Genomic DNA, 26,080 nt, shown 5'->3' with positions numbered 1-26,080 from the left:
AGACACAATTACGCCACTGCTATGATGTCACAATCGGGTCCAATTTTAATTTATTTAATTTTAGTAACTCAACAAGTCATTACGTACTTTTTCAAAAGGTGTAATTTGATTACTGTAGATTCAAACAAGATAATGAGTTGGACAAATTTTTGGGGTAATCACATTACTTTTACGCTATCACGTGTAATTATGCTATTCCCCCGCCCTGCATTTGATCAGCTGCCACAAGCTCACAAACACATTCATGTGTGGGAATTAAACCTGTGTAAATCCCAGTCTGTTGGAAAAAAGTGGAACATACTGGTCTTTCCTTCTCATCTGTGCTGACAGCACACTTGACTCAATGTCACCAGTTATAATGTTCTCGTGATTGAGAAATGAAAGTTTAATAAGAAGACAGGTATAAATAAGACCAGGAAATAGTCTACCCTTGAACCACAAACAGGAATTGTCCCTTGCTGAAGATGAAGGAAGTATTTACCTTCAGAAAATGATTCTGCCAAGTTATTGTTTCCTGTTTTAATTTTTCACTGGCAGTATTTTGCTGCATAATCACCTTGCAAAGTCAAAGGTGCATTTGATATGATTTCTGCTGTCCCATAGCACAAAATGACCATAATATATAATCTGTGTGGGTTTGAATGGGTTGTTGATCAATACCAATAACTCAACGATTATGGTGCTGAGATTTTTGGTGTTCAAAACTCATTTTGTGGCCTGTACTTACTGACCAAGGAATTAAAAAAAAACATCATCATCATAGATTATTTAATGCCCCTTTAAAGTAATTAATAAAAGCAATAATTATTAACATGTTTCTCAACATTGCTGGAGTTACATGAAAGACATGTAATTACAAGTGTGACAAATAACATTTTAGAACCAGTGGTAATTAATGCTAAAAAAAAAAAAAAGAAAACATGATATGCTAAAAGAATATGGTGTAAGTGTAAAACTTCAGCCAAGAAAGCAGCCATCAGATGAGCCCAAAGGTACAAAGTCCCAACAATTTGTCAAAACATTCTCCAATGATTCCAAGTGATTCTTGAGCTAAAATGTCACTTCCCAGCAGGAAAAAATGAGAGGCCGCAGCCTTTTCTTCCGCTGCTTGGTTTGTGTCACTGTCATGCTGGTTTGTACACAGGAGTGCTGGCATTTGCTAAGAATACACACTCTTGTCCTGGTTCTGTAGTGCTCCTTCCCAGCTTTCAAAATCAGTGTAGAGGGTCACTTGTGAGAGTTCATCATATAATGGGGATTGTCTTTGTTCCTAACCTTCACCATTTCGATGTGGCTTACAGCCTGATGAAGATAAACAGAATTGGCAGTAATTAGCTTATGTCTACTAAGAAACACCCTGAATGAAGCTGCTGACAAGAACCCTTATGGGAGCAGTAAGGTTTTAATGATTTGCTCGTCATTTTTTCAGCTGATAAGACTGTTGAAGCGGCATGTCAGTATATGAGTGTAGGATCCAAGCTAATAAGATCTGAGCAGATTTGATGTCATGATGTGCTGATTTTCTGGTATTCACCTGTTCTATCTAGGCCTGTTATTTTTTTCCCTGTAGTGCCTATTTTGATTGACAGTTATCTCAACCAGTGAAATTGGTGGGTGTGAAAAGGGGGAGGGGCTGATGACTGGGGACACCAAGTTGTGCTTGTGACTTGAGTAATGCAGCTGCATTTGACGGTTAGCTTGTCAGCTAACTTGACTGTTCAACTGAGTTTCATTTGCTGACATGAACTATGCTATGCAGTTTGTGTGCATCACCATACGAGCCCAGCATACAAGGGCTTAGTGGGCTATTTTAGTTGAAAAGGGAACAACTACAAGACCTGGAGGCTAGGATTTTCAGAGTTATTGAGAGCATTGCTGTATTATGTGCAAAGGAACACTTTTGGCTAATGCCGCAATGGGAATCTGTTAACTGTTGGAAAGGTATCTGAGCTCTCTTTCTAACTGTGTTCAGTATCTCAGCCTATAGTGCTCTGTAGCAGTCCAACCACAGAAGCTTCAATTACACCACATTTGTCACAGAGAGACCAGCCACAGCTGTCACATGGGAGCATATACATACACCACTGTGGATCACAGGTAACTCACTTTCTTCTGTGAAGACCGCAACTTGCTCTCCTCAGCACAACCACATCTGTCTCCTGTTTAACTGTTTACAGCTGAGCCATCAAGGACTTGAATTTTACTGTTGTATTCAGTGCTGAGTAACTCACTCTATCTTTTTTTTTTCAATTAGCTACGTCAGTGTGTTAAAGCAGGCTAGGCTAGACTTGAGATAGTGGTGATAGCTTAACTGCAAGCTTAACCTTGTTAATTAGCTACCCCACACAGCTAATGTGTCAAGGCGAGTGTGTGCTTAGCAGCTTACACCTATCCAGAGTGTGAAGGCGGCATCTACGGACATGTTGGATAAGGGTAATTTGTTTTCCACCATCAAGGTCTACTTGGTAGTTATATCCACTTGCCCTTTCTTGAAGGGGATGCACTGCAGGCTCCATGCTGCACAGGCTGTAAATCCCATCATGGGAACCGCAGCTCTCTGATAACATACTGAATTATCTCTGAATTATTATTGGAGCTTCCATGGTTGGATTGCAAGTGAGCGCTCTCCTACACTCTGAGATACCACACTATGTTATCAGAGAAGTCAAGTGCTGGCCTACTGTGTCAATAAAATCAGTTAACCAGTAAAACAGTCAATGGTATGTAGTAAATAGCATGTCAATAGTGTTGACATGAGCACATTGTTTTCTTTAGGGAGGGAGCTTTGCTAAGTCAGAGAAATACTTAATTTCAAAAATTTAAAAAAAAACTTTACTAATAGCTCAAAGGTTTAAGTATACTCAACAAAATTAACCCAACAAAAACTCATTCAGAAAGGGGTTACATTAACATTGCTGTCCTGAACTTTTTTGGTCAAATGAATACTGATACTAGGCATAATGCATGAGCTTATTGGGCAATAGGGACATTTTGGTTTGTATGTGAGTTCATACAAGTGTGTGATTCTGTGCTTGCATGAGTAGACCACTATATGTGGAAAGCATCAGCATCCATATCGACAATACATACACTGTATTTGTCTGTCTCCAGGACTGAGGAGTGATCCCATCACCCACAGTCACACGTACATTACAGATCCACATTAGGGGCCAAAAAGTCTCAGCAGTACATGCATTATCACTCCCTAGCAAACGCAAACACCCAGGAGGGACCATTTCCGTGTGAAACATGACTCAGGCTGATATAAAACAACTCTGCGTCAGGCAATGGCAGATCATTGCTTAGTCTTGACGTTTCATTTGGGTGTAATGGTGGTACAGCAGGCCAGGCGTAAGTCCTCTGATATCCAGTGACACGACAAAGCAATGCAGCACTGATAAATGCATCTCTCTCAGAAGCAATCTGCAAGCACAATGAGCTGAGAGGGACTCCACCGAAGGTATTATTCTTGGCAGACGGGTGCAGGTTGGAAGGGATATTCCTATGCATTATGTAGATCATAAAAATGTTGATTTGCTTCCCCTCCCATCTCTTCTATTGGCCCACCTCACTCTGTCTCAGACTAATCCCACATGAGCTTGACTTCTATTATACTTGTAAGTAGGAGTAAGAGAATGTGTATTAATGTATCTGCGTGTGCATGTGTTTGTGTGTCTGAGTGCCCGTGCGTGCCTGTGTTGTCAGTTGTTATCAGATATAGCCCAGACTGCATGACAGAGCAAGAGAAACTGTGATTTCGGTCAGAGGTTATGTTTTCTCTGTCATTACACAGGGACATTTCTCTGTCTGCCCTGACCCCTTTTAAAGAAGAGTGTTGAGCTAATCTACCCTCCCTTACCTTACATGCTTTGACTGCTTTGAGGTGGTGATTATAGGATGTTCAGCAGGAGGTAATGGCTGTTGTTGTTTCCTGCTGGTATAATGGCTCCCTCCAGGTGCCAGGGATCACCGGCTTAGAATCACACAATAACGTTCCATCAGTTTGATATGTTAATGGTTAATGATCCAACTGATCAATTTGTTTTTCTTTTAGCGGAGGTGGCGGAGGTTTCTGCTGCTTAGTAACCAGAAAAACCTGCTGTACAAAGATGCCACTGTACTTCAAGTGCTTCCTTTTTTAAGCAAGACACATATTGTGTCTTCCTTAAAGAGACAGTAGTGCGCTGCAAGGCTGTGATTCTGTTCACTTGGGACTGTGAGGATCAGTATCACTATTCACATGTAGGAATGATGAAATCCTTGTAACGGCAAATTGATTTCTGAGTTGAATCCTCCTACATTCATGGATTAGTGGAGCAGTGCTAATCCTGGCCACTGCCACAGTATTGATAGCAAGTACTCTGTTAATCAATACTGTCATCCACTAGACAGAACTTTACCATCTAAATCACATCCAATTGTCAGTGAGTACCTCCTCAGCCATGCTGTCATCTATCACACTGAAAATACAGTCAAGAGATATAAATCTATAACTGCCACAATGCTGTTTGGAAAGGATTTGTGTTTTAAAGGACACGCTCACTGTTGTGTTTGGTGAAATGATGCAATCTTGTCTCATTGCATGCTTCTTTGTATTTTCTAGTGAAGTAGAATCTAAGTTTATTTATGCCCAAGTTGCTGTGTCAAGAGTCTACATGTAAGTACAAGCCAACATTAGTTTGCCTTTAGGTTCCAGTAAGACCACTCTGAGCAGAACTACCAAGTAAGCAGGACGCTAGGGAGACGATGCCTGTGCACTCTCCCTTCTCAAGTTTCAGCATTGCCTTGTACTTGGCTAAAAGTGCTTGGATGAGGTGAAGTGTCAGCCAGACACTTCACTACAGACTGACTCAGATTATGCCTGACTGCATGCATTTGTTGTTGTTTTTTGCCTGTTTACCGGAAACATTTTGACTGTGCCTGAATAGGGGGGGAAAAAAATAATTACAATTTGAATTACAACAGAAGCGCAAAGTTACTTAAGTTCTACATGGGCCTGGATAGTGAGGAGACTGGATATAGTTGACAAAGAGACTTTATTTAGATTAAATAACATTACACAAAAAAGCAAAAGCAAAGCGCTCCCAGCTGGGTGTAGCCAGTTTTACATACATATTTGAAACTGTGTGTGTGTGTGTGTGTGTGTGTGTGTGTGTGTGTGTGCGTGTGTGCGTGAATGCGTGTGTGTGTGTAAGAGAGAGACAAAGACACACACACAGTGAGACAGAGACAGAGAAAGAACCATGTGCATCTGTCACACGAGGAACACCAATTTTCACACCAACCAGTCTAGCAGCACAAAATCTGGATCTCTCTCTCTCTCTCTCTCTCTCTCTCTCTCTCTCTCTCTCTCTGTCATGCACACACACACACACACACACACACACACACACACAAATACGTTCACACAAGTACAGTATGAGAAATATACAATGACCAATTGCTAACCGGATGACCCTCATGCAGAGAGATAGCACATCTCCCCTGTCTGCCATGTCAGAAACAATGGATAGTGGCTGTAACAACAATCATAATAGCAATAAATCTGCACTGTCACATGGGAGGTAGACCTGTTGAACCTCCCCCATCGAGAGCATAAGCCAGAACGGAAAACTACACACTCCAAACCACAAGTAAACACCTAGGGCCTTACAGCGTTGCAGCAGCACAAACACACTTGTCAAGATAGCATCATAGACAGTAACCACAAAAACCACATCACATACTTTTCACAGACGTTTTTTCAAAGGTCTCAGGACTGTTTCAGAAAGGACAACACTCGCACGAAGCTCTGTTTCATTCACATTTGTCTATAAACAATTCACACGTTCGAGCAACCCCAGAATATTCAGCAGTGGTTGCTACTGACCGTCCTCTTTCCCTTAGTTAGGGGAACAACGTCGCCATATGCTTTCTTCTCCAGCTCTCTGTTTGCCTCAAACAGACGTGAGTCATGTATACACACACAGGCATGTACACGCATGAGTGACACACACACACACACGCACACATAGACATACAGATACACACAAAACACACTTAAGGCAATGGTGGCCTGGCGACTGTGACCATTCGAGTAGATCTAAATGTGCCCTCCTCTCCTTCTCTAACCCCTCATCCCTGTTCATCTCTTATCCAGCCTACGGCCTAAACACTCTACTCGACCTCTTTGAAACGTAGCACTCTACTATATATCGCTGAAACATGAGATAAAAACTCTCCTTTACAGAACACCACCAAGCAACAATACAGGAGAATATTTTCTAAGACTTAAGATTGTTGGTCTGACGTTTTGTCTATTAAGGAGCATGATGTGACAAGTATGGGCTGGATGCTGCCTATATTTGTGTGTTTGCCAGAGAAGGCTAGTATTCCCTCATGTCCCTGTGTATTCTGAATGGCATTTACAGCAAGATGGCTCTACTAATCCCAAATCCACTCGAGAGACAGTAAACACGAACACTAATGAGACAGTACCCAGGAAGAGGCTGCTTAACCTTCAGACAGCACTGCCTTCAATCCTCATTGTAATGTTCCACAAAATTATTTCTGCACTCCATGGATCATATTCATATGATAGCTGAAATGACTAATACGCCTTCATTATATTACATCCCAGAAGACTAAATTGAAACATCGCTCCCACATCAATTTGCCAAGCATGTGCACTGTCTTGTTTAAAGCCCTGAAGAAGAACTACAGTGGTCGAAACATGTTGGCTTTTTTAATGATTTAGCCACTACAATAAAGGCTTTTTAAGAATTTTTTCTTCCTCGTGATTAAATTTCTATATTTGGAGTGCCTGGATTGTCCTTCTGTTTGTAGCATCTGCATCTGAGTCAACAACAAAGATGTTTGCGAAAGCCAGCAAAAAAAGGTTACACTCTTTGTTTTTCCGAGTCTGAATCGTCAGGGGAAAGGAAACCTTTGTTGTGAGAGAAATGAGCTCTCCTTTTTACAAGTAAATGGCTTATTAATTGATAGAACAGCAATGTGGCTTACTCTGTCAGTGATGGATCTCCTCCTTTAAAACAGGCTTGATTATCAATTCCCTGCTCCTTAATGGCCAGCTGAAAGGAATGCTAACGATCAAAATCAAAATTAGAATTCAACCGGAAATCTGACCTATTTGTCTTTGCTCGCCTTAGTTCGCCTGGGGGTTTTATTTGCCATTCAGATAGTTCAACCAATTTAAAAGTTTTTTGCCCTCCTCACCACTGCTGAGCACATTTCTCATTTACACATTTCCCTGGCTGCACTGCCCAGTCTGGCAAATTTGCTCTACAAATATCAGCTTTTCTCTCATTGAACACGCTGCCCACCCTGGTAACCACCTGTCCAAGAAGCTTTCTCTGCAGCATTTTGCCATGAGCTGTCCTCCATACTGAGCCTGCCGTCCTTGACTGATCTTCCACACACCCCGGCTCAGGACTGGAACACCGCTGGACAATGACCCTACCATCACCACCAGGACTCTCCCCCCAAACACAGCTTGATCATTTTGCACACACAGCTTCATATGTTGCATTTACACTCCATAGCAGCACTAGTATCGCCAGGCATTTACACTAGTGTATTTGTTCCTTCACTTGCGCCTATCTGCAGCATGATCAACATGCTGAAAGTGTATGTCCAGTATATTTGCCTTACCTATCCAAAGAATATCTGAGGAGCATGCATGCTCTTTTTCAGCAACTCCTTCAACACACACACCGTTATTACCCATTATCCATCACAATTGCGAGCTCTTCTGCAGGGTGTCGTTTGTGTGATAAGTGTCTGTCTTATTGTGCTTTAAACAGTCTGTGTGCTAAATGTAAGGTCCTGTGTGTATGTGCCTTTCAACGTGTATTTTACTGTTATGTGCCTAAGCATCTGCACTTAAACCCATGGTCCATGAATATAATGTATTTCACACATAAATGTAAATCTGACTTTTCCTCCATTATAAACCTTAAGATTTGACCACCGACAGTCTTGAGTGATGGAATGCCTTCAAAGCCATTCTGTCGTGACAAATGTGATTCCTTTCTCATTACAAAATGACCTTTTCTATGCTCAGAACTATTTTTTTCCCCTCCTATTCAAATATGGGACCAAATGCTGCATTAACAGTAACCTTTAGTCCCACATTTTTCTGTGCATCAGTGGAATGTTAAATGCGCCATGCTCATTGGAGATCCAGCCCTTACCAATTCTGTTGCCATTACCATTATTATACCGAGCTTTGGTGCGCATGGTCATCATGAATTAATATTGAACCATGTGAAGTGGGGAGAGCACGATTTATTGGCAATTGCTTGTAATTGGTTGTCAGCAAGATAAATAATAGCTGGTTTAAACTGGATTGTGTACTCTGTATGTGTGTGTGTGTGTGTGTGTGTGTGTGTGTGTGTGTGTGTGTGGTGGCAGGATGAGGATTGGGGGGGCAAGTCATAACATCAAACAGCCTCTGTGACACCGTTGGGAAATCAGCCTCTTACAGCTCTCTAGAAAAGAGCTCTCCAAGCCTCACCCATAAACAATAACACACGAACAGACGATTGCATTACTGCATTCCACAGGCTGGGAAAAGCTACCAGCAGACGCATAAATATCTCCTGCCTGTTGTTTACTCTGATGTGTGTGTACATGTGTGTGCGTGTGTACGTGTGTGTGTGTGTGTATATATTTACACAGGTAGCGAGAACTCTATTAATGGCAGCAGACGTCTGTTTTTCCAGGTTATTCTGCAGACAAATTCTACCCCTGGGATCTTGAGATTAGGTCTTAAGACTAGAAAATTGTCTTTAGAAACGCACTGTATCGTGATCACTCTTTTTTTATATGCATATTTGAGATCAAAGCCATACATACAAAGGCCCGGTGCCCCTGCGGTAGCCGGCGGTGCGCGGCTAGAATAATGAGACAGCGCATGTCGGCAGGCAGATGAACGTGTGCCTCTGGTGCTGTGAGGATGGCAGGGGCTCAGTCAGCACGGTGGGATGAGAGGAAAGCCGGGGGAAGGCTCTCGCTGTCACTCTGCCCTCCTCACTACAGTGAACATGTCTGAAGGCAGGGTTCCCTCAGTGCATGGCAGGAATGGGAGCAGGAGATACTATTGATTAGCAAAGGAAAATGTCCTAGTCTCGCCAATTTAACAGATTGTCAGTTGCTAATCTTATGACTTCCTCAACACATCCAGGCATGGAGCCAACAGAGGGAGGTTTCAGCTGATCAAATTCTCTGTCTCATGTCAATCTCCTGCAGTAAGGCATCAATATGATTTCCTATTGAAACACAATAAAAAATAAATTATGGTGGACACAATAAATCCTTAGAAGCTTTTTAGACTTCTCAAAAGCTGCAGGCAGATCTATGTTCATCAAAAAGTGCTCACAGAAGCAGGCCATACATCTCTTATTGTGACACTGACAGCATTGTGCTGCGGTGCACTCAGTGAAATATGCTCATCCGTCCTGCCTGGCAGGGTTCAGGTCATAACACAATTAGTGCCAGGCGAGTAGAGGAGCCAGAGAGTCAGGCACGGCGGATAGGGCCTGACAGATTTCTACAAAACCTGGCTAGGGATATTCTGTAGCCTGGAAAGGTGAGCTCAGTAACTCACAGAAAACAAAAAGTTCTGTGTCAGTCACTGAACTCATTCACATTACTTGATCCCCCTGTTGCTCCTATTGGAACATAAGGCTGCAGTGGGCTTACTGTTCTATACACACAAAAAAATCTGCCTTGAATTTTAACATAGTCACCTCTATGGATAAGATACAATACCACAAATTCCATATACAAATGGCAAGTCCTTGATTTGGTCTAAACTCACCATAGGAGGAACACAAAGCACGGACCTGCAATGGCACTAGCCTATGATGATAACAAAGGTGAAGTCAAAGGGATACCTCGGTATTTTGAATAGTATTTTGTTTTTCTTCACCAAGCACTGTTCACATACTTTTCACATTGTGGACAAAAAGAAATTCACATTAGACTTGAAACATGAGAACTGTTGCACTAGAGACCAGTTTTTGTCTGAAGATCGGTTTTAAAGAAAGGTTTCTATGGTATGAAAAGGATGGTATGATTGGATTACAACACTGATTATTTAGTTGGCTTATTTCGCCAATTAAATGCTGTGTTCTTGAAAAAGACTCAACTCACTCTGGTCTTGGTCTTGACTTGGACTCAACTAAGGTGGTCTTGAGTACAGTATCTCATCAGTAAAGTACATTTTTTCCCTTAGTGTGACAAAGAAACACACTAAAATTCAAAATGTCAAGTTATCCCTTTAACATTTGGTACTGTGTACAAAAGCAAGGCCACAAGACAACGAACATTGCAGCATACACAGAAAAATGATGCTCTAAAAACACACAATGTAGGCCAGCTTACAGCACATATCAATAACACAAGGCGTCACCAACTCCATCTAAGCTGTTTATACCATTGAGTTGTTTTCCATGAACACTGGAGCAGTGCAGAGCTAATACATCACTCCCTTCATCAGTTCCCATCTGGAGGAAACTCCCAGTTTTCGGGCAAGGCTATGAGTTTGTTTAGAAGAAGATGTTGTTTTGAACTTGGTCTTTCAACTCCACTTCCAAACCCCTCCAGTTAAAAATGTATGTCGTAATGTTGCCTATGACTATAGTGTCTATGATGAATGAGGCAGTCCACAGTAGACAAATAGAACATAGCATTTATAAGCAGGCACTTAGTCCACAAGGCAAGTCCATTACCATCATCAACACAGATAAACATTAGCAACTGTGACAGCAAAATATAAAATAAAATTGAGAAATTACGTAGCAAATGGTCTTCCTATTCCTATAGCTACATAATGACTTGTAAGTTATCAAGGATGCCCCCCCACACACACACACACACACACACACACACCTATCCAACAACCGCCACTACTCCCACGCACATCCTCACACACACACACACACACACACACACACACACACAGCCCTCCCAGACATCACTTCCCCACAGTAAACATAAGCAAGCAATTTGCCTTGGTCCACTGTGACAAGAGATAAATGTATACCCAGTGTTTCTTTTTTCTTTTTTCTTGCTTTTTAATATAGCTTTGGAAGTGTTCACCCAGCAGGACTGGGTTTTCATTAAATGCCCCAACATAATTTTGCCCAATATCGTAGGAGGAGTCTCCCTTTAATGTTGCATCATGTGGCCTGTTTTTCCACTGTGCATTACTGTTCCTACATGTACAGATTGGCCTAAAGACAAAAGATGTGTGGTGCTGCGTTGCCTTAGTAACCGTCTCCTCTGGGTCGTGCCTGCATCCATCTCTCTCAGCAGGTTCCCATGGTGCTGACTGTAGTGTAACTGAACTTGGACATGGATGCTCCTGTTGCCATAACATCCTCCTCGTTGTCCCGTAGCCCACGACGGCGGCGGCGGCAAGGCGCAGCGCAGCAAGAGAAAGTGGTGAGCAGCGCTTTGCGGAAACGCGTGTTCATGAAGCAGTAAATGATGGGGTTGACGCAGGCGGAGGTGTAGCACAACAAATGGATGAAAGAGATGGGCGCTCCTGAGAGGGCGTGCTTGGCGGAGATGTCATCGAAGGCCCGCCAGGTGTTGGCGCAGTAGAGCGGCATCCAGCAGAGGAAGAAGAGGACGACGATCACCACCAGCATGCGGATCACTCGCTTCTTGGCCTCCAGCTTGGCCTCGGACGTGTTGCTGCGTGGCCGCTCTGCCTTGGGCGCCCCGCCTGAGGTGGCCAGGGTGGACATCTCCATCGAGTGGGGCCGCTGGCCCACGTGAACGTAGCAACCGTCTCCATCATCGCTGCCACTAGACACAGTGGAGGTCAGGCCGTTCTTCACTCCTGTACATGGAAAAGCAGAGGGAGGCAGGAGAGAGTTCACCTCTGAAGCAAGGAGGACTGTGGAGGAGCATTTCTGTAATAACACATTTATCTGACATGGGGACGTAAACACGTTGAGGTCAGTTGCTCGGTTTCTAAAATCATGAGGTAAACAAATCAGAGAAAACACAGCTCTGTGATGACGCACACACACGCATGCAACACACATACACATATACGTGAGCACACACAAACATCAACGCACACCACACAAATGCTCTCTCATACACACACACACACACACACACACACACACAGGGTCCCAGCTGTGAATGTACTGTATTTTCCTCTTGCCCCTGGTTTGTTCTCTTCCGTTTCTGAAAATTGCAACCAGTTAAGGTCTCACAGGAAATGATTTTGAGTGAATCGTAGCTCTTAAAAGGCAGCTGCTCACCTTAATGGGCAGAGCAGTGACTCAGCTAAACAGTCCGTTATTGCTGAATCACAGTAATCATCCCTCAGGGAAAATTGCTATATATTAATCACATTTAATCGTGTTGCTTTGCATCTCCAAAGTCAGCTGTGTTTTTAAGGAAAAGCTTCTCCACAAATGAGAGGAGACTGAATAAAGTAATAGACCTTAAGCAAGCACAAATAAACAGAAAGTGGCATTTGCAGAGAGGATATCCTCAATTTGCTGGCCAATCCTCCTGGATTACAAAATATAACACATTTCAAAGCAGGGTGTTTTAAAAACACTCATTTATTTCCTTATCGTTCCATTTTTGTCTGGTTCCATTTTTTTTTACCCCCTGCTTTTTTCCCTCTCTCGCTCTTTTTTGGATCACCTGACAACCCCCCTCTCTTTCTCTCTGAGACCAAACAGATGGTGATGTCCAGGCCCGCAGCTGCCAGCCAATTCCATCCTCTAATGGAACATCAGCAAACACACTCCATGCTGCTATATCATCCCAGACACACTCTCACATGCCCACAAAAGGTTATGATACACTTAACCTGCACACATTACAATGATTGTAGCGCTAATGAAATCTATGTGATTATAATGAAAATCATCATTCAGTTGAAGTTCATAAAAACTGTCAGCTGGATGTAAATTCCGACATTAGAGCCCGGCTGGTTGGTCCCAGATAGTGGTGCGCTGACATAGACTGAGAGACACAATGTGACTCAATGCAACAAACAATTGCATCGCAATCAAAACACATTAAAATACATTAGGGGAAAATGAATTAAGAGCTTGATTTGACACTTATGTACAGTCACTTCTATACAGTATCTAAATCACTTATTACTTAATTATTATTAATACTACTGATTATTTGTGTGTATCTGCATGTTAGCCTATACTGACGGACCACCTTGCTAATATTGAATTGTTCCCCCTTTTGCCAAATCCGTCTCATTTGTCTCAAGCTTAAAAAATCTTCTTTACCCTGCCTGCTCCTCGTCATCTGCATCTCTTCCCTTCTTTGACTGAAATCATTAGATGAAATCAATAAGGGATCATGGCTCTCGCCTGGATTGACCTGGCCGGTCTACTAGAAGGATAGAGTCTAATATTTTCCTCATGTTTTTCACAATCAGTGTGCATGTCCTCACCAGTTGAATCTTTCTTCAGGCCCATCTCAAACTGGATGCCTCTGTAAAGTTCCCTGGAGATGAGTCCGTAGGCCACAATCATCACCACCCCCGGAATCACAAACAGCACCAACAGCAGCAGAATGTACCTTGGAGAGATGCATAAGAGAGGCACCTTGTTAAATATCCCAACATACCCATACACACGGCTGTACACGTTAACACATGCACACGTAAAGACACACACGCACAGATTAATACAAGCACAAGCATCATACAAGCAACAAGCAACAGAAATTAGCCCAAAGCCTGTACCATCCTAATTCCAAAACAAGACAAAAACACACTGAAACATCTCAGTCTGTTCATCTGCTGATGTTGTTGTCTGATGTTTCCATGAAACGCCCAGCGGACAGGAGCTGAGAGCTGCTCAAAAAGGCTCCAGGTCCAAACATGGAAGTAAAAGAGCGTGCAGCATACCTCGTTGTAAGGTACACAGACTATCTCTCACACACAGAAGCAGTTCATCTAAAGTTTATTAGATTCCAAACATTATCACGTCCAGAAGCCAAGTGCAGGACAGTAAAAAAAAGATTTACTGATGATTCGCTTTGATAGGAGAGTTCATCTGACTACAAACTTGTTTTCTGTGAAGTTGCATTTTTATGTTCTGTAGTGCGCTGGGTTACCCTGGCAAATTAAATTCATGACACTAGTGAACTGCTTGTTGTCCTTCCATAAAGAAGCTCACCAAGCACCTCATCCTTTCAGCGGATCTAAGTATCAACGTTTTAACCGCATTATCTGTCATGTCGAGCACAGTAGTAAAACTGTGTTTAGGAATGCTTTGGGTTGTCAAACAGACCAATAAAACACTCACCAGGTCTGCTCCGCCTTTGCGCGGGGCCACCTGTGGCGGCACTGGTGTGCGGTGGTGTTGTCAGGCCGCTGGTAAGAGTTTAAGTGGCTGACTATTGGATACGGGATCATGATGACAAAGGCCAAAACCCATGTAGCGGCAATCACCCGATAGGCATGGGACCGGGTCTGCCACACCCGTGACTTCAGAGGGTTACAGATGGCGCTGTAGCGCTCAATCGCTATGGCAACCAGGCTAAACGTGGAGATGCTCACTGATATGCCTGTATGAGAAGAAAACAGAGATGATTAAAAAATTTGTAAACATAGGTGGTGCTGTCTGTTATCAGATATCTATTATGTGGAAAATCAAAAGTTATGAGCTCCTGAATGCAAGAGCTACCTAACAAAAAAAATAATAACATGCAAATGTATATCTGCAACTTAATATCGGCAAACAAAACAGAGAACAAAATGTGTCGCTCTCTGAAGACGTGCCTACACACTCTGCCTCCGTTAGGCATGAATGTGATGCATGGAGGGGAGGAGGAGATGCTTATCAGGGTCTTGTGGTGGAGGAAATCATGTTGGCCCGGGCCACTGATGTGATCTCCCGTCTCCCTCCTGACAGGGGCAAGACAGGGGAAATTACTCTTTACCTGTCTAATCCACATCCTCTGCTAGAATATAATACAAACACGGGGCTGTGTGTGTGTGAGAGAGATAGGGAAAGAAAGAGAGAGGCGGTAAGAGGCAGAGATAGTGGATGGGTATTGGCGTGGCGAGTGTGTGTGTGTGTGTGTCTGTTTGTAAGGGAGCGGGAGAGAGAGCCAGGGCCCAGTGATGCGATACACTGTCTGGACCTAAGGGAGCAGCTGGAGAGCACGGCCAGCTGAAGCCAAGAACAATCAGCCAACAGTCTCCCTCCCCATGGGCCTGCCCACTTTTCCACTGTGCATCCTAATGATGGCTCTCCCTCCTGCACAGACCGGTGGAACCTGTACTTCAGTTTTAATCCACCTTTTCTCTTTTCTTTCAACAGGTGCCATCTCTCTCTGTCTTCATTCTGGCTGGAGTCCCTGCACAATTTTCCTGTTCTCGTTATAATCTTTTCATTTCTCTGTCTCTCAACATCCATTTCATATTAGCCGCTCCGTTGTTATTCTCCCCGTCTCTGACTCCAGCGATTCCCTTACCTATTTACTTCTCCATTTTCATGCACTCTACGTTTTCAATTTTATTCCATGCCATCGTTTCATCAATGAGTGCAGGATTTCATTTTCAAGTGCAGGGGAGCTTGAAAATCTTTCATGAGACCATGAGTTACTTGAAAATCCAGGGATCTGTGGGGTTTTTTTTAACTCTAGTTTTTTTCTTTCTTTAATTCTATTTCTTCCATTCCTTTTATGAAGAGTTTTGCTCAAATGGGAGATTTTCATCATTTGAAAAAAGTGACACTTGCTCTTAGAAATAATTGATGACACAAAATCAGCACAAATTTTGGTACTTTTTAAAGGATAGTAGGTAACTGAAATCCAAGTATAATACTGGATGTAGAGGATGATGACGAGCATAAAAGAAGAAACCCTTCATCCCTTCACCCTTCTTCTAACCCCTATACTTCACCTCCAGTTTTTTTTTTCATCTTTTCCTGCCTTCTGATCTTCCTTTCTCACCCTTCATCCTTCCCTTCCACTCACCTCTCCACTCTCTCCTCCCATCCTATCTTTCAACTCCAATATGTCACCTCTCCTGCACTCCAATCCCCCTCTCTGACCTTCATCCTTCCCTTCCACTCACCTCTCCAACCCTCCACCTCTCCCCTCCATTCACCTTTCCCTCACCACCCTTCCCCTCTCTCACCCATGAGGTAGGACACTATCTTGCACATGGCGGCTCCGAAGATGAAGTCCTTGAGGATGCTGGGGATGAGGGTGAAGGGCATGCAGAAGATGGCCATCATTAGGTCGCTGACGGCGAGCGACAGCAGGAAGGTGTTGGTGACGGTGCGCATGCGCTTGTTGACTGTCAGCACCACGATGATCAGCAGGTTGCCAAACACACTCAGAAAGAAGATGAGCGAGTAGAGCAGGATCCGTAGTGTGTGGTCCTCATCTGGTACGGGACAGGGCAGGGGGAGAGACAGGGGGGGAAACAGGGGTGTAGGGGGTGATAGAGAAGGGATGGCAGACAAAAGGAGAGACATTAATAGGGAGATAAGAAGAACTATACTTCACATACTGGGGGAGAGGGAAGGACATGACAGTGGCCATTACCAGAAGCCTTTCCCTCATGCCTTACCCTCTGCTTTATGATAGTACGTGTTCCTGGCCATGCCCACCCGCATGGGAAAATTTATTTTGTTTTTTTGTCACTTTCCATTCAATTTTACCTCATAACTTCTTGCTGTTGTAAAGAACAAGGCAACAGTAAACATGTTGTCTCCTTGTTTTGACCTGTAATAGTTGCGCACCCCTTGGGCCAATTAGTGTTTGAAAATGCTGAAACACAGTGGTGAGATGCATCTGACCAGCGGTGTCTGAGATAGCATGGGACCATGAACAACATATGAACACATCGTTTGGGACAAACTATCAAATGGACCCTGTAACACTTAGGAACTATGGCAATAACTAAACTAGAAAACTATAGTGGACCGCCTAAGTGATTTTATTGAGATGTTTGTCCTCAAAGGGATGTTTAGCAAAAAGATGACACTTTGCATGCAGCTTACATGGACCAGTTGGTACTGTTGGCTTCCCATTTATTTACACTGTAAATATACAATCACAATCTGTGTGTTATTGTGCTAAAGTGATGCCTGCTGGATGTGTCTGTGATGATTCTGTATTCATAAGGCCCATGGTATGGCCCATTATAAGCCTCTTGGAGGAAGCCTGGAAGAGGGTGATTTAGGGAGAAGATCTGTTAACAGCTCAAATTCATCAGCACTGTTCTACATAATGATCAATACTATCACTGTGTCTGTATTGATCCTAACAGCCTGGAGCTGCATGGTGGTGCCAAGTATAACTACACAATCTCTTGTAGACCTTCCCTCTGTGTGTTTGTGTCCGTGTGTGTCCGTGCGTGAGCGTGTGTGTGCGTGTGTGTGCGTGCGCTGGGCCGGATTATCCATATATCGCATCGGGCGAGTGCCCGGGGGCACCAGCCAATTTGCCTTGTCGGGGGGGCACCACACATTCAAACCACAATTATACCTTCATAAGCTTTGTCATATTTTCTTTATATATTAGGCCTACTCTCTGGAGGGAATGCATACGCGGCCAAAATTAACATTTGATAATAAAAAAGAATATGCATAAAGAGAAAGAATCGTGGTTGGTGTGTAGGTGCCCCCCCGCCTCCCCATCACATTTGAATTTGTCCAGTTGAAGCATTTTGTGCGGTAAGAGAAAACCCCTTCACGGAGGAGCTGCTAAGAAAAGGTAGGCTGAAAACTACTTTCCCAAGTGTGTTTGCCGCAGTCAGGCTTTTCTTAACCTGCATGTTACTAACTGTAAGGGTGAGAGATCTTTTTCACAACTTAAAAGAGTGAAGAACGAACTGGTCGAGTTGATGCTTGTGGAAAGGTTTTCTCTTTGAACTGGATGCGCGGTTTGTGATGTTGCAATACATTCAGGGATGGACTGGCCATCGGGACTACCGGGACAATTCCAGGTGGGCCGCTCTATCTACTCTATAAACAGAGTGAGAGGGTGTCATGGGGCCAGAACGCACTGGAACGGCAATCCGAGAGTGAATCTGACGACGGAACGCGCGTTCCGGTTCAGAAAAAATAAATACAGATTGAGCAGTCAAAATTTGGTGGCTTAAACAACTGGTTTGGTTAGTTTTTACACCAACTTTGCCAGCTGGGCGGTGTTTGGACCTTTGAGCCAATCACAGTGCTTAAAAACGCGAACCCCACCCAACCGGGAAGCCGTGCCACATTAAACAAACTCACATCAAATAGCCTAACTGGCACAGTTCAGTCAGAGCCACGGAGCTGACAGGTTGTGTTGGGAAATCACCAGCAAGGATGGTTGCTGTCCGGCCGATTGTGGTGGGCTGGTCTGGACAAAAGTCCAGGTCCATCCCATTGTCTCAATGTGCTGCTCCTCTCACCTTCTGCAGTTCCCACTGTCACATCACCTCACCTGAAGTGACTGCTTGCTACAGTCATTGAGCTTACTTTATTTGGTGGTATGTGGGGCCTTGTCTGTGGTGCTTAAGTTGCATTAGATGTCTGTTTAATGATTTTTTTCTATTTTTTGTATTTTGATTTTTTTAGTCATGCTCTGTAATGGTTTGGCATTTAGTCTTCATTCAGGCCTTTGAAAATTTATGGTGGAAACAAATTTTCCACCATTTCAAATTTGATACAGTATAGCTCTGTGTGTAAAGCCTAAAATGACATTTGTAGGGTCAAGTCAATCTATGGTGTAGAGTAATTTGTTGGTTAGTACATTGTCTTACATTTGTCTGCAGTATGTGTGTTGAGCCTGTACTGTTTAAGTTAATGTAAATCTATGATCTTTATTGCCATAGTAAATTTCACTTTTTTGCGTGTCAAGTGGACGGAGGGGGGCACTTCAAGTGAAGTCACCCTAGGGCACCACACTGTGTTAATCCGGGCCTGTGCGTGCGTGTGTGTGTGTATAATATAAAGCATCAGTGATTTCTTCAAACAATTTGTTTTTCTGCATGAGAGATTGCTAGTTTAGACTGTCGGTCTAATAGTAGGCCATGAATTGAAAGCAAAAACATTTTCAAAGTTTTTGCATAGTAATTGAAAGTTAACTTGAACACCATTCCCTCCTGTTATCTATCTGAACCTTAGCTTTGAAATATGTTATTCCTATGTCCGAGCAAAGTCTTTATCGGTGAGCATTCACTGCTGTCTCCCAGAAATTAGTGAGAAGAGTCTGCACTGGTCGCTAACTATGAACTCAGACCCCCATTATACAGAACAACAAGAGCAAACAGGACCTTCATACCAAAAACCATACAGCTGCTGAACAAATCTTCCCTGTGAATATTTATGTGATGTCTTATATGTTGCTGTTCACTATTGTGTTGTGATGTATTGCCTTTATCGTCATGCTGTTGTTGATGATGTACAAGTTAAATTTCCTGCTAGGACTAATGAATGTCATCATCATCATTAATCTGTAATGTCACACCAGTGTACAGCTCAACAATGAATGAAGTGGAAAAGATAGAAAAAGTGACTGTGGTGAATCCAGGAAGGTTTTCTGGAGATCAGGGTGTCTTTTCTGGTTTGGAATACCTGCCACAGCATAAAAATTACTTGGATGCAAGAGTTCAGATCCAACCTGTACAATATGTCCAAGTGAGTGTCTTATTCACAGTCAGTGAAGCGGCTCCTGGCACTGCATCAGTATGACTTGACGATATTAGTCTCTTAGCCTCTCATGATTGAATGGGTGATTCCTGTCCAATCACTCATCTTCAACATTATGAATGAAAGGAGCATTCATATTCACAAATACTGAATGGTCTGCCATAGGCAATAAAAATAAATTTGATTTGAATGATTTCTCAAATTGAGTGGTTTTCAACTTTTCCTTGCCAAGAAACAACCAATCTAGCTTGCCTCTGTCAATAACAGACATACATAGACCTTCCAGTGGCAAGTTTCTCAAGGTGGATGTGGTGTGAACACCTGGTGAGACCGCAGGGTAAAATACAGCCTCTGAATTTAAATTGCTCCTTTAACCTATCTTGTCTTTAACGGTACAGAAAAGGAATCGAGGGAGAGCACAGAATAAACTTGTGACAGCCTCTTGAAATGCAGGACCTGCAGCCCAAAGCCTGAGCCCTAAGCCGTTAGGGGCTTCATTGGACCATATCCTGGGAAAGCCTTTGCTCTCTGCCCTCTCCCTTAACTTCACCTCGCCCCCCTGCAGAGACACAATGCTCTAAACAGGTTGCCTACTGCGTCTGTGCCCTGCGGATTAGAGACTCCCAAGTGTGTGAGATCAACACGGCGCAAATGTATCGCACACACAGACAAACTTCATTCACACAGTTGTAGATGTGCACGAGCAACCAAACACCCACAGGCCTTAATCCCCTGCACATATACCATCAAAGATATCCTCAAAGGGACTGGCAAATTAAAGAGAAGGTCTATCATGGGCCTTCATAATCCTTAAAAGATTATAGATTTTAATTAAAATATCTCTCCATTCTATCATCAACACTTCCCATCCTGGGAAAAACAATGTTGATTAAACCAGGACTTCATCTACAATGTCCAATTTTTACTAATGTCATGTCTTACCCCATTATGCCACTTTTGAGGTCCTGAATCTCAACACACAAGATCTTGGAAGTCATTGAAGTCCTTGAATTTGATGTTCAAGTGAATATGGGAACCCTGGTCTACTCTCCTCAAAACCACAGCCGCACTCTCTTTATCTCTTCCAGTGCACTTCCTTTCCTCTGAAGTTTCAGCATATTCTTGTGCTGCCATACGTAGATATAGGCTCCCCTGATGTCTCCCCTTTTCCATCTCAGGCGTTTTCTGCGGTTTGCCTTGCCTTGCTGGTTCTTCTGTCTCCATTTCCTCTCCTTCCACTCTCAATTAAAAGTGGAAAGCTTTAAACAACAACAGCAGCAAAGCGGCGGGCCAGCCACAGCCACAACCCAGGCGCTGGGTTGAGATAAGTGAAATGAGTGAAATTAATTCTCAATCCAGTTGGAGACATTTTCAAGCTGTATGACTCATTTCTGGTGACATTTTCTATCACTTGAAAATGCGTGAGCAGAACAGCTATTCATTTTGCGCCACAGTAGGGAAGGAGAGTTGTTCTTCACCCACAGGCCATCTAAATGTTTTATTCTAAAAGAATCAGGGGTAATTACAATATCCTTAATTCATGTCTTCCAGCTCATCAGTCATCTAAAGGTTATCCTTTAAGGATCATTAGGGCCACACATCATTGATTCTTAACATCAAAAATGGCTTTATAATAGACAAAATATAATATCCATCTTTCCCTCGGTCTGTGTCACTCTTGTTCACACAAATACTGAAGCTGTCACTGACTCTGTCCTCCCCTGACTCGCATGGACATAATCCACCTGGGATGTAACTTTGTGGATTGTGCCCAGCCGGCCGGGCCGTTTAATCTCAGCTGCATCGATCTGTTTGGCAGGGCAGCGCTAAGTTCAGGTTGAACTGTTACAATCTGTATCCATACCACCACTCAAAAGCTCACATGAAGTTTAAGAGGAACTTCAAAAGGAGGATTTGGTTTCTTCAAATCCATATGGGCAGGTGTGTGGCTGTGATATTAAAGTTCATGGTGGAAAGAGGACACTTCGCTGAGCTGATTTAGTGCACCTGCCTCCAGAGTCCAACCACTCTGAAATGGAGTTTCTATCATCAGTAGGACTAGTGATGGGTTCCAGCTCAGCTTGGTCAGTCAGTCAGTAAGTCAATCAATCATCAATCTCTCTCTCTCTCTCTCTCTCACACACACACACACACACACACATTCTCTCCCCATCTAATGACACATGTTGTCTCTCCATCTGTCTTGCGCACTCACATACAAATAAAAAGCTGTGCGCTCTCACACAGTGTGTTCTGTTCAGCTGACAGAACATCAGGGTTTCCTCATTAGAATGTGCTGGGAAATGGCAGCACCTAAGAACTGTTTAATTGTGAGCACACACGTTTACCCTCTCCCTCCCTCTCCTCTCTCTCTTTCCGTCCGTCTGTCTTTCCCTCTCTCTCTCTCTCTAATTCTTTCCCTGCCTAATGAAATATGTTGCACCAGCTTCAGCCTAATCGAAGCCAATTAGCTTTCCTGTGCGCTTGCTGGCTGTGCAGGGAACAGCGATAACTCCCTGAGCACATTTACCAGTTCCTTCAGGCCTGCATTTACAATAGCTGCTCCTGCCAGCCATGTGGAGAACAGAGGCAATCTCCTTAATCACCTTCCTTACCAATGCTGGACCGGTATCCCATAGCCAATACATGGCAAAGATGAAGTTTTCTGATGATTATTTTGATACAGTATAGTATTTCTGTAGTCTTCTATTCCACAGATTCAGCCGACCCATTCATTGTGATACAAAAGCATACGATGTTCAACGAGACTGTTTACTTCCTGAAATTAATAGTGTTGGCACGCGGCCTAGGTTTACAGGAATGTTTGATTGATGTTTGATTTGATAAAGCAGTACTGTCGGTAACAGAGACACTCAAACAGCTAGGCCTGCGGTTTCTCTAGTTTTTTACAATGCTACGCTGTGCTTTGACTGTGATGTGCTTTATCATCTTCAAAGTTGTTCTTGCAAGAGAGTTCTAGAAGAGACAAACTAATTTGGGTTGTGAACATTTTAGTAAAGCCAGTCCAAGTGGAAGTCGGGGGAAGGAGAGACCACGGCGGTGTGGCTTTGGTTAGACATCACTAGTTAGCATTAGAGTAAACATGCTAGCACTCAGAGGTGTGCACATACCTACAGGATGTCTGCTTTATTAGAACCACTCACGTGGAGCTCAGAGAACGACGGAGAGAGACGCAGCCCACACACTTTATACAGCACAGTTCAAATTCAATTGTGCAAACTCCATTAAAACGTTTCCACCTCTTGTAGAATTTAATTCTTGTTAAAAGTCCAGCACATCGTTATTATAATTTTACCAGCTGGTTAAGTGTTGAATGTGAATGCCCTCTGAACAGATTCATTGGTAAGAATTATATGCACTTGAAAAGTAAAATAAATTGGGTGAATTTTAACTACAAGGGTTGAAGCCATTATTAGAATTGCAGTGAAACACTAGTTGAATTAATAATGAGGTTCGGTGACAATCCATGAATATTTTAGGTTTCATCTGTTTTACTCCTGAAATAAATCAGAAAATCTATTGACTATGAATTGCTCTCTCTCTCTCTTTTACACACACACACACACACACACACACACACACACACACACAATCTGTGTCAGTGTCCATCCCAGTTGGCCCTGGTGTCACTGCATCTATCAAGGAAAAGCCATGCAGCTCTGTTCCTGTCTGAGTGAGATATTGGTAAATGTCAGAGCTAGTGGCTAATCCAGCACAGCAAATGTCATATCAGACTCCACTAAGCCAAAGTGCTCTGCACAGCAGTTGATGGAGCCAGCGAGAGAAGACCTCTGTCTGTTGACCGACAGACTACAACACATAGCAGAAACCACCGAGCCCCCGGTGCTCTCAGTCGGGAAACTCAGAATACAAAAGACAATCGTGGCCGCTCGGCGCAGCGCAGGCATGTATTAAACACCTCGGCTTTCACGCAGCAGAGTGTGATGAGAGGGTGTGAATGATGGAGACGGGGGGGTTGATGTACACAAACAGGAGAGGTGGGGTGCGGAAAGAGGCGGTGGGAGTGAGAGAAATAGAAAGTAGAGGGTTTTTCTGGTCTAAATGTCTTTTGGCAGGAATGAGCCGCCTGGTGAAGAGGGAGAGGGAGGGGGAGGAGAGGAGGTGCAGTGGTTTGGTCCTGCCAGCGACTGATACCCCCGCTTTAGTCGCAGTTCATCATCTCCCAACGTAATTACCTCCTACTGTTGAATGGGGAATAAAAAAAACTGAATTACCCCTAAATTACACAATCAATATGAGAGCACAATCGCACGCAACAACACACTAGGTAAGATGTGGACATTTTTATAGATTCTAGAAATATATAGTCGGTCGCCTGTGAGTGCTGCTGTGGATGCGAGTGGGAATCCGCTCTGAATGTGACACAAGTCGACTCTCAGCTCCGTAAACACAAGCTGACTGGACTAAAACAGAGAGAGAAGGAGACGGAGGGAAAGGATGATTAGTGGAGAGTGAATATGGCAGGAGAGTAATCAACTGATTGATTGAGTGACTGACTGGCTGAGTGATGATGGTGACAGCAGCTGCACAGAGTTAGATATCCTCATTGCTCTCTTGCAGGGTGTGTGTGTGTGCGGTCCAGTTAGAAGAAGATACCATGGGCATGCTAAATATAGAGAGTAACAAGGCAGTGAAAAGCCTAACCAGACAGAAGACACAGTGAGAGGATCTGTGAGAGAGATGGGGCGTGGGTGAAACAATAACTTACTCAATAGTGCAGCATAAAAATGGATTAAGCAACCAAAATTCCATGAAATGTTGGAATTTTATGGATTAATGGATTTTATGGATAATCATCAGCAGATAAGAGAGGTGGCAGGTAAAAGTGGCAATGATTGAAATGAGAATTAAATCATTCAGAATATGTGTGTGTGTATGTGTGTGTGTGTGTGTGCAGTCGAGAGTACACGTTTGTCTCATCACTGCAGAGGATCTGATATTGAGTTATCTCAGTCACATACATAATGAACGTAATCTCTCTGCTCTCTCTTTCACACATGTGCGCACACACACACAGACACACACCATAAACACATGGAAACAGTGGCAAACAACCATTAAGGCATGAAGGTGGACCAAAATAGAAAGTGTTGATTGATAAAGTAGCAGCTGGCCTCAGGACTGGGAGGGAGGAGCACGAGTGATACGCTGAGCCACTTCAATCAGCAGGGCATCTTGTTCAGAAGCAGCTTGTAAAAAATACAGTAAATTGAATATCTGAGAGGTAGGGCACGACACAATCGTGTGGCACAGACCACTAGGAAGCCAACTGTCCAACCCATGGATAAAACCCCCGTGTGGTCGGGGTTTGATTCCTGACTGTGACACTTTCTGTGATTCTCTGTGATCTCTCTGTCTCTAACCCTATCTGCTTTTCCCTGTTGAAATAGGCTATAGGAAAATACCCAATCGTGAACAGAGAGTGAAATAATGTATAATTTATTTACAGGGTCCATTTCACCAGTATGTTAACAATATTTCATATAAAATTATCCATCAAACTCAATGATTGCAAAAATAATTGCAATGTTTTAATGATTCATTTTAACCTTTTAAAAAAGATACTGTATTTTTAATTATGAATAGAAGTTGAACAAATTCTGACTTTCAGAAGCAAGGAAGCAGTGGAGGGTAAACCCACTTAAACTCAGTTTACCCACCTTTTTATTTGCAGAATAGAGTTTGCCCACATTTTAGCCTGACATTTGAATCTTAATCTTAATGACCTAAATTCAGAGTAAACATCTTAGGCCTAATAGTATAGTCATAAGAGCACATTGTCTTTTAAGGAAAGCTGTATTTGCTTTTCTGAAATATAATTGAGTCATAATTGAGTTTTGTTTGCCTCACCGACTGGAGGTTTATCCAGCTTTACCACCACATCGCTGTCCCATATAGTAAATACTGAGTTGTCTCTATGTCCGCTCACCTTTCTGCTTCACGCGCTGTGGTATGAGGAGAGTGGACGCGTTACCGCAGGTGCTGTTTGCGGGCTCCAAGCTCCCGTTACCGGTTCCGTTCTGTAGCGCATCACTCTGCGCTCCGACGCACTCCGAGGGCGCAGACGTCTCGTTCAGCGCATAGAAATCCATTTTGTTTAAAATCTTACAAAAAGTTCAAAACAGACATTCTATGAATTTGTGCCTCTGAAGGGGTAAAATAACTGGAGACTGCATCCATAGTCCTTCACAGTTGGTCTACTGTATGAGGACGAGGCATGTCACAGCCTATTCGCAACTTTCCAAAAAATAAAAATAAAAATAAAAAAAAGCAACACTAGATTTTTCTCTGCCTTTTGGTCTGTTTTACGCGGCAGATATATGTGTTGTCTTAATGGTCAGTGCGGCATCACACGCGTTATTATAGGATTCGTGCGCACC

At 43.2% G+C, this 26,080-nt stretch overlaps 1 protein-coding gene across 1 annotated transcript; it reads right to left on the bottom strand.

The window, feature by feature from the left end:
• Positions 1-10,121: 10,121 nt before the first annotated feature.
• On the bottom strand, positions 10,122-25,792 carry cckbrb (cholecystokinin B receptor b). Its single transcript, XM_071905253.2, has 5 exons — positions 25,630-25,792; positions 16,154-16,405; positions 14,313-14,574; positions 13,454-13,581; positions 10,122-11,851 (listed from the first exon to the last, which is right to left on the bottom strand). The coding sequence occupies exons 1-5, from the start codon at positions 25,790-25,792 to the stop codon at positions 11,313-11,315; spliced, it is 1,344 nt and encodes a 447-aa protein (XP_071761354.2). The 3' UTR covers positions 10,122-11,312.
• Between the last annotated feature and the right edge of the window lie 288 nt (positions 25,793-26,080).

This window comes from Centroberyx gerrardi, chromosome 10, assembly GCF_048128805.1.
Source record: "Centroberyx gerrardi isolate f3 chromosome 10, fCenGer3.hap1.cur.20231027, whole genome shotgun sequence".
Classification (NCBI taxonomy): Eukaryota; Metazoa; Chordata; class Actinopteri; order Beryciformes; family Berycidae; genus Centroberyx; species Centroberyx gerrardi.
Note: the sequence above shows the minus strand (reverse complement) of the source record. Positions and strands in the feature narration are given on the sequence as shown.